The 9,505-nt window shown below is 39.7% G+C and overlaps 1 protein-coding gene across 4 annotated transcripts in view; it reads right to left on the reverse strand.

Moving 5' to 3' along the window:
* Positions 1–8,432, reverse strand: part of LOC149567134 (mitogen-activated protein kinase kinase kinase YODA-like) — a 109,003-nt gene extending 100,571 nt beyond the window's left edge. For all 4 annotated transcript variants that reach the window (XM_089820335.1, XM_089820338.1, XM_089820336.1 and 1 more), the window contains exon 1: positions 7,576–8,432. In XM_089820335.1, the coding sequence (XP_089676461.1) occupies positions 7,576–8,015 (440 nt within the window). In that variant the 5' untranslated portion in view covers positions 8,016–8,432. The remainder of the gene's footprint in view (positions 1–7,575) is intronic.
* Between the last annotated feature and the right edge of the window lie 1,073 nt (positions 8,433–9,505).

Consider the following 9,505-nt stretch of genomic DNA (forward strand, 5'->3'; position numbering starts at 1 on the left):
TGACCACCAATCATGAGCTGCACCTTCCAGATGCAAGGTGGCATACCTGATGGCATCTATTTCTGACATAGGCCTTAACGCTAGAAAGGTGTCCAACTTATGAATCCAAGCTTGTGCTGTCATCTGACCACTCCCATCGAAAAAAGGCAAAGTAAGTTTACTGACAGCTCGTTGTAACTCACTTTCATGACCTCCTCTAGGTCTCCTATTCTGGCGGCTATTCCTCATATGTTCTCTTCTTTGGTTTAGATATCGATCAAAGTTCAATAATTCACGCACATGCGGGGGTAAGGCTTGCCATTCTGCCATAGCAGCCCTAAGATCATCCTGGAAATCTTCTGGTGCATCGTCTTCTCCCATCTCCTGAGCCTCTTCCCTTAGGAAGGTGGGACGAGTAGGCCTATTTGCTGTCCATGATCTGCGCCTAGGAGCACCTTGTGATCCTGCCACACTTCTATCATCGTGATCAGATGTGCCTCTTCCTTGATCCTGAATCCTGGGCTGAATAACTCTTTCCATTATGGTAGTCAAAGCCTGTAGTGTCTGAGTTATTTCTTGTTGTCCGGTAGTCATGGTTCTGTAAAATTCTCTGGTTTCATCATCGTCGACTCTGGGAAATCTTGGCGGACTCTGTCTTTCACCCATATCCCTGTTCTTGAATACAACTCCGGAAATTAAAGTACTTTTACCCAATCAGGATGGCAGGACTACTGCTCTGATACCACTGTAGTGACCCTAGCTAATCACTACTATTATTATACTAGGGAAATTAATTACTTCAAATAAATGTGCTATTTGGGATTATTGTCTAACTCTATTACACCAGGAAAATTAATTAAATAATCACAGCTAATGCATATAATAAGAAGTCTACAATATCTCATTATTCATCAACATTTGTAGCACTGTCAACCAAACATATAATAATCAATGGGAACCTGTTTGGCGACCCAAAAAGCCTGGCGCCACCATCTTGCAATTGAAAAAATGGCATCCACCAAGTACAATATCGGTGTGCTCAGACTTGGCGATGTCCACTGGTCGGATATGAGCACCGAACTTGTGTGGAGCCGGCAGTAGAAATGTCTGGGTCTGCCGCAGAGGTGTAGTTTGCCGCTAACGATGCCAAGATCCGCAAGGAATGCCCTCTCCTGCCCAGCGGTATTGACTCTGTCTAAGATCGTGGTGGCTGGTCTGAAGTTTAATATTGGCCCAATTTTTTTAAATCGCGGCCTGTTCATTTCATGTCATGACCTTTCGAAAGGAGCACCCGCTAATCTTCACCCTTTTATCCTTGGACCTGCGAAATGGATAATCATGCGTCACCGAGAATCCGTGGCATAAGAAACTATTGAGAACTCCGTCTATGAACTGTAATTTATTCCCCCCCTCTGATTGGAGACGGATATCAGACTCTTATCTGGTTTGATTGATATTCTGGCTTCTTCTACGAATTTGCTCCAATCTTGCAATGACTTGAAGTATGGCGATCTATTCTTCTTGAATCTCCCACTTGGCCTTAGGCCACAAATTTTGCCCTGTCAAAGTGACTGCAGTATCACCTTCAGATTGCAATAATTCGGATGATATTCCACATCCTCAAAATTGCAGATCTAAGAGAGTTTCCGTTCTCAGAGACCTCTAAGAATTTGCAGGCCCGGGTTCCATAGGAGTGAGAGCAGGTTTGCTATGCTGCATTCTAAACCTGTCTGGAAGACTTCTAGCATACTTGGACTGAGAAAGAAAGATACTGTGTTCAGTCTGCCAAACCTCAATTCCGAGACAATAGTGCAAGAGTCCCAAATCTGTCATATCAAAAGTGCTACACAAATCCTGTTTGATTTTCCATGATCAAATGTGCTAAACTTCCAGCGATGATCAAATCATCCACATAAACAACGATAAAAAAGACATCATCGCCTACATGTTTGATATATAAGTTTGAATCCGATGGACTCCTCTGAAAACCATGGTCGGTTAAATATTTATCAATTTTCATGTACCAAGCCCGAGGAGCTTGTTTCAAACCATAGAGAGCTTTGACAAGTTTACAGACTTTGTGTCCCTGACCAGCAACCTTAAATCCAAAAGGTTGCGTCATGTAGACCTCTTCCTGTAAGTCACCATTCAAAAAAGCACTCTTGACATCCATCTGATGAACTTTCCAACCGAACTAAGCTGCTAGAGCAAAAACAAGCCATATGGTACTCATTTTAGCCATAGGAGCAAAAGTCTCCTCATAGTCAATACCTTCCCTTTGCGAGAACCCTTGAGCAACAAGACGAGCCTTATACTTGTCTAAGGTGCCATCAGCTTTATATTTGACCTTGTATACCCATTTGCAACTAATGGGCTTCTTCCCTACAAGAAGATCAAAAAGAACCCAAGCTTGATTTTTCTGAATGCTCTGAAGTTCAGCTTCCATAGCCTGTTCCCATTCAGGAATACCTTTAGCTTCGGAATAAGTCTGGGGCTCATAAACACTATGAATGTTAGCCATAAGACCAAAATTAACTGTTTGTTTGTGCTTATTTCGAGAAACTCTACCTACGATCAGCTCATCATCCCTTAGATCACTTATAGTTTTAACCCACCTTTTGGGTCGGAGAATAGAAGAGCTGACCTCTAGAGGAGCTGGAGGAGCTGGAAGAGGTTCAGGAGCAACAACGGGAGGAGGATCATTCTCAAGAGCCTCAACAGGATCAACATTAGGTGTTTCAGGGCAGGCATTATCTGTATCATTTTGCTCATCAGATGGTGCTAAAGGAAGGGGAACACTGTGAGGTTGTTCCCCAAAACATTGCTCAGAAGAGGACAGAAACGGTCCTTGAGTTTCATCAAAAACATCACGACTAAAGATAAGATGATCAGTGTCGATATCTATCAATTTGTAGGCCTTATGGTTGTCACTATACACTGTCATCATGAGTCTCTGAGTCTTGGAATCTAATTTGGAACCTTTAGCATCAGGAATCCAGATATAGGCAAAAGAGCCAAAAATCTTCAGGTGACTGATCTTGGGCTTACGACCAGACCACAATTCTTCAGGAGTTTTGTTCTTGATAGCCTAAATAGGGGAACGATTCAAAAGGTAAACAGCAGTAAACACTGCTTCTGCCCAATACTTATTAGGAACACTCCTGTGTTGTAACATAGAACGAAACATCTCAACAATCGTACGAATGCAACGCTCAACAACATTGTTTTGTTGAGGAGTGTAAGGTGTGGTGAATTGGCACTTGATGCCATGTTTAGCACAAAAACCGGAGAATGCATGAGAACAAAATCCCCCCCCCCCCCCATTTATCTGTTCTAAGTGAAATGATACTGCAGCCAAACTCGTTTTCAACCAACAACTTAAAATTCTGAAATGTACTAAGTGCATCTGATTTTTATTTAAGAAAGTACACCCACATTTTTCTACTAAAATCATCAACAATAAGCAAAAAATATTTGCAACCAGTAACTGAAGATGTATTCATAGGACCAAAAATATCAGAATGAAGTAACTGAAGTACCTGAGATGCACGACAAGAATCTCCATCTTTGAAGGGAGTCCGATGTTGTTTTCCAGCTTGATAGGTGTCACATACTCCAAGATGTTGTGGCTGAATCAGAGGTAGTCCGAAAACAAGTTCCTCCTAAGATAGCTGAGAGAGATACTAGATGTTGATATGTCCATATCTCTGATGCCACAAAATCTGAGAGATAAATCACGAGCTACCATAACTATTTCAGGAGAATCACCAGTGTCAGTAAGCCAATTGGACCCTCCCAGCTTCTTCAGTTCGGGAGTGAGTTGCTAACGACAATCTTTCTTCGTGTGGCCGTACTTACGGCAGTAATGACACTAAACACTCTTCTGCTGAAAACTGCCCAAGGATTGATGGGAACTAGCCTGTGGAGATGACTAAGATGGCTGAAACTTAGCTGCAAAGGCTTGTTCTGACGAGGGTGAGGAAGCACGGCTGCCAAACTGCTGCTTCCAATGATCCTACTGTAGGAGTTTGGTGCACAACTCTGGAAATTTCAGATCAACATTAGTTGAGGTAATGTTGAGAGTCTCTATGAAATGCTCATAAGATGTTGGCAAGCTTTTCAAGGTAATAACTACCATATCTTCTTCCTCCATTGTCCGACCGATGGCTTCAAGCTGATCACGAATGTCCTTAATCTTCGTGAGATGTTCCTGTAAGGACATACATTCATCCATCATAATGGAAAACAATTGATTCTTCAGAAAGAATGCTCGACTCTTGTTGGATGTTTCATGCAACTCCTTTAAATATTTCCAGATGTCTGCAGCTGACTTGACAGAGGGAATCTGAGGTAGCTGATCATCTGTGACAGAGAGCTTGAGAAGCATAACAGCATCGCGATTCCGATCATCAAACTTATCTCATCTGTTGTAACGGAGGTCCCATTTGGCGTGCTAGCGGGGCAAGACAAGTTTATGTGCCTAGAACAAGTGCATCCAAATGACAATAATCGAAGATGGTTAACATGCGCTACTTCCAATAATTGTAATTGGTGGCATTAAACCGTTGACTGTTTTCTAGCATCAAGTTGGTCAAGGATGCCATTTGCACGAAGGTCGAGGCAATTTTTAGGCTGACCCAAAAAAAATGACAAGACCCAAAAGAGTAGACGGAAAACCCAGAAGGAATATACTATCGATTTTTGGATCCGCTGGTTCGAAAATTGAGGCACAAAAATCAAGGCACCCAAAAAAACGGACGACAACTCAGTTGAGCTCTCGAAAAACCCACCAAGAATCTATAATCAAAAAAAATTCCTGACTCCAAAAATTAGGTTTCGGGCAAAACCCTAGCCAGCGGCTTGGAAGGTCGAAGTTGCAAAAAAAATGGCGGATTGAAGGTATTTGATGCCTTGACGTCACTGCTAAACCCCGGACGTCGTAGATGAAGTCGTGTTTGGTGTCTGAAAACACGACCCAACCAAGAAATGGACGTAAAACAATCTAAAAAGAATGCAAGAATTCATGAGCTGGTTCAGACGCGAAAATGGAGACTGTTCTTTGCATCCACAGCAAAAAAAACCCAACTTGAGCTGTTCAGACGCAAAAAAAACATTAGTTTGCTTTCTCAACAAAAAAGAATGCCCAATCCCAAGCCATAAGCCAGTTTTGTTGTAAAATCACTCGGGATTTCCAGAGAAAAACGCACAACTTTTCCTGTGTGAAAATCATGATGTACAAACACAAAGGCAAATGCAAATGGGCAGACTAGTCTTCAACTCTTCCAATACACAAGTTGCGATTTAAAAAAAAAAACTCAAACAAAAACCCTAGTCGAAAATCTCAGGGTTTTGAAAGCAAGGATCACAAAATAATTTTGAAAATTGGCTCTGGTAATTTTTGAAAAGAAATTATAATTTTTGAAAAAATTAAGAAATAAGCTCTGATACCATAAAATAATCGAAAGATTATTTTGTGTGTTGAATAATCAATAAAAAAATTAAAACGAGCTTACAAGCTCATATACACAAAACGAAAGTACAAAAATTAGAAACTATCAGAAAATATAAACTATCTACATACAATAGATAGAGCATTATTAGAAATATTCTAATAAGTTATTCTCAGGTTTACCTCTTCTTATAACAAGTAAAGCCTGAGGGTCCCATTTTATGTAATGCAGATTAAATTATGCAATTGAACTCTTATTAAGTTTTGGTTTGTAATCAAAACGCACTAAAAGAAATATGAAAGTTCAATACTTGAAAGACTTTCATGCTTCCTTGGTTCTTCATCTCCACAAATTGTTTGGGCCGATTCCCTACACCACCTCTGCATGATTGTTTGTCATTGTGTTAGATGGTTTACAAGATCTTTGGTTCACTCTAGATCTCTACATTAGTCTAAGGTATCTTTCCTTTTTTATTTGAGTTAACAATCATCCATGCCTATTTTTCAGAAATCTTTTCTACTTTCCTGCAAATATGCATTTAAGCTTGGAAATTTCACCTTTGCATTTTTTGCAGCTGTTTTTGCAAAGTAGAGCCTCCCATGCTAACAGAGGAGGAACTACATAGCCTCATACTGTTCCTAACAAATCTATCCTCTCGTTATGAGAAAGCTGCAACTTTTTACGCAAGAGTTGGCTTTGATGGTGCAAGCTGAACTTGACAGGTTTATTAAGGCACAGGCACAGGTGCTTCCACAGTTGTAATCATAATGGTCAGCTGATGTAAATCCTTCATCTCTGGACTAATACGCATACATTTCTTAGTGGGAAAGGAGAGAAACCATTTATTCTAATTCAAAATTAACAGAAAAGGGTAACACTTAGTGGTAGAGTGTTAAGGATACGAAAACTCAAGACTGGTCAGCTGATGTAAATCCTTCATCTCTGGACTAATACGCATACATTTTTTAGTGGGAAAGGAGAGAAAACATTTATTCTAATTCAAAATTAACAGAAAAGGGTAACACTTAGTGGTAGAGTGTTAAGGATACGAAAACTCAAGACTGGTATACCCAAAGTGTTATCTTGGGTAGAGACAAAATATTATGCTCATTGAGTACGAAGTTAATGAAGAATGCGTACATATCAGAATTAATCCAGATAAACTACTTGTCTAAAATTAACTTCCACATTTTGAAATTCCAGTTCTGAAATTTTGCGTTCAACACTTGGTCAAGCACTTGAACTAAGGAAAACAGTCCCTGGTCGTATAATTTAGTTCCAATATCTTAATTTCCATCATTTTTCTTGGGTAGGGAGGAGAACTTCCATATGTTTTTGTCAACTTTCGTGCCTATTGAAAGGAAAATTGAAAACAAACCTAGTGTGACATTGCAATTCATAAAGAGGAATAAACCATTAGATGCGATGATTGCGAACACCTCAGATACTGTCGAATGGTGCAGAAAAACTAATACCAAAAATTACCATTACATTGTTGCCCGGCAACTTGGCCATAGATGTTAAAAAATGAAGCGAAACATAAATTTCAGTATTGTTAATGACCAGAGCAATCTTGTCTAAAAATCAAAAGAAAAGCATCAAAGCACAAATTCGTTCAATCTATAGGTTGAAATGCTTCACAGTTAAGAAAATCTTGGCCTGGGAGAGTATTTACATAAAAGGACAGCAAAATACCAGTGTCTCTTTCTTCAAACTACAATCCGGGATGATAAGCTTTATGGCATATGCTTTGAATGAAGCTGTGTTCGCCAAAAGTGGCATATAAATAAAGACAGGAGAATTAATCAAAAAGGGGAAGAATAGTGGGCTGTGGCAAAAGTGGAACACAGAAAAGAGAAAAGATATAAGCACAGAGGAAATAGATATCTTCATCCATGTTTAGGTTTACACTCCGTAATCCATCATCAAAGTACAAACCGGGGTATTATGCTTATGGCATATGCTTTAAATGGATAGAGAGAAGAGGATTAAACAAGGGGAAGAATAGCAGGCTGTGGCGCAAGTGGAAGTCAGATAAGAGAAAAGATATGAAGTTATAAAAACAGGGGGGATAGATATCTTCATCCATCTTTAGGTTTACACTCCATAATCCACCATCAAGATGAAGATAAAAAGGAAAAATTACCCATGGGGTGAAGCCTTTGTCTCAGCATCAACTTGAAGTTGCCCAATCTTCGACCTCGGCGTACCAGAACGCTGGAAGCCCTCCTCTGACTCATCACTGGACAGTAAATCCCAAGACTCTATAGGCCCCTCCTCCACAGTCACCATGTTCCTCTGCTTGGGCGAAGGAAGGGGCGAAGGAAGGGGCAAAGGTACGGCTCTACCAGAGCCACACCAATTGTTGGGGGAGTTATTTCCCATTTCCTCATCAGTAACGTGCCGCAATTTTCTGATCCTGGTTAGATGCGGGCCATTTGGTTGCCCTTGTTCTTTCATGGAAGAGCCATTACTCTTGCACTCTCTGTCTATGCGACCTCTTATCAATTCCTTTAAACTACCCTTTGGTTTACTCCTACGACCACTGCCCTTGGAAACTGAAGCGGATTTACTCCACCAATGCATTTTATACTCCAGTCATTAACGTGCAACTGCGCGCCCACAATTTAACCAGGATTGGAGCTGAAGGAGGACCTGAGAAATGCAAACGATATTTTCAAACAGGGATCTTTTCTTTGTCAGCAATGTTTGAGAAGAGAAAGACGGCACTGTGTGTTCATGGGGAGTTCTCCGCTTGCCCTGGCCGCCAGTAAAATACCAATTTGTTCCGATCCTGTGTCAATTGAATGACTTCCCATTGTTGACTTTCTTTACTAGGAACAGGAATGACCAGGCTCGGGAGAAGTGCTGACTCCTACTCTTACTTGTATCCAACGGCAGGAGCCGTGTCGCAGCACTATGATCCTTGTGCGTCCTTCGATAAGATTTTATGGCCCAGCTGCTGACTTTTACGTATCTCCAGTAAAATTCGCACTACCAACACGAAAAGATTTGGTCCTTTCCTCTGCATTTCCTTAACTACGGATTAAGGACAAAACTTTCAAGAAACACTTTTCTTTGGCTGAATGAATGAACTCACTAATCAGAATATTTCTGATTAATGTGAGAATAATTTGGAGGAGGGTTCTTTAAATCATTTTTCAAGTCTGCAAAATCTTATGTTTCTTGATAAAGATTTATAATCGAAAAGCACATATTGGTCTTACGAACGTCATTAAAATTTCTTTAATTTAGTTAGTAAAAGTAATGATAAATTAGTAATTCTTGAGTAATGATAATAGTTTCTTTAATCTTCTCGATGTTATCCAAAAAAAATAGTTTAATATAAACTATGTTGGTTTTTTCTTCGTTCATTGCGTTGGTTGGTTGGGATAGAGGTTGAATTAGCCATTTGATGGCTAGAGTAAGCTCAATTTTGATGGAGCCTCTAAGGAAATCTTGGTGTTCAGGGAGGATGCATCTTGAAAAATCATAATGGATGGAGAATTAGAGTTGCATCATTCTTGAACTCTCTCATTTTGATGATGGATAGTAGAGTATGATCGAAAGCATTGATGTTAAAAATTCACATATGATCTTACCAGAAACATAAACAACAACACAGACAACAAAGTTAAGACCTAGGCAAGGCTCTTAAGACTTAAAATATGTGCAAGTTTTGATATAGAGAAGATATAAGTTGGTGGGCAATTCCATGATCATTGTTAATGACATAAGCAAGGAGGACTATCTACATTAGAACATGAATAGAATTCTAACTCACATTTTTCCTTTCCTTGATCATTTGGATGATTATATAATAAATTGTATGTGTAAAAAAAAATACTGTCATGAATAAGTTGGTAAATTTTGTTATTTTTAGGTAGTTTGTTGACAAGTGTGTGGACGAGTGGGAGAAATTAGGTCCAAATCATTTCAATGATGACATTATTCAGTGAGGAGAACAAGCCCTTAAAAATGGAAACAAGATAGGTGGCTAGGCTTGTGAAATGAAGTTTGAATGTCCTTCAAATGTAGCTTTGGTACTTATATTATTGTGGAGAATACGAGGAGAG

Source organism: Cupressus sempervirens, chromosome 3 (genome assembly GCF_028749045.1).
Source record: "Cupressus sempervirens isolate cs-2001-9-10 chromosome 3, ASM2874904v1, whole genome shotgun sequence".
NCBI classification, from domain to species: Eukaryota; Viridiplantae; Streptophyta; class Pinopsida; order Cupressales; family Cupressaceae; genus Cupressus; species Cupressus sempervirens.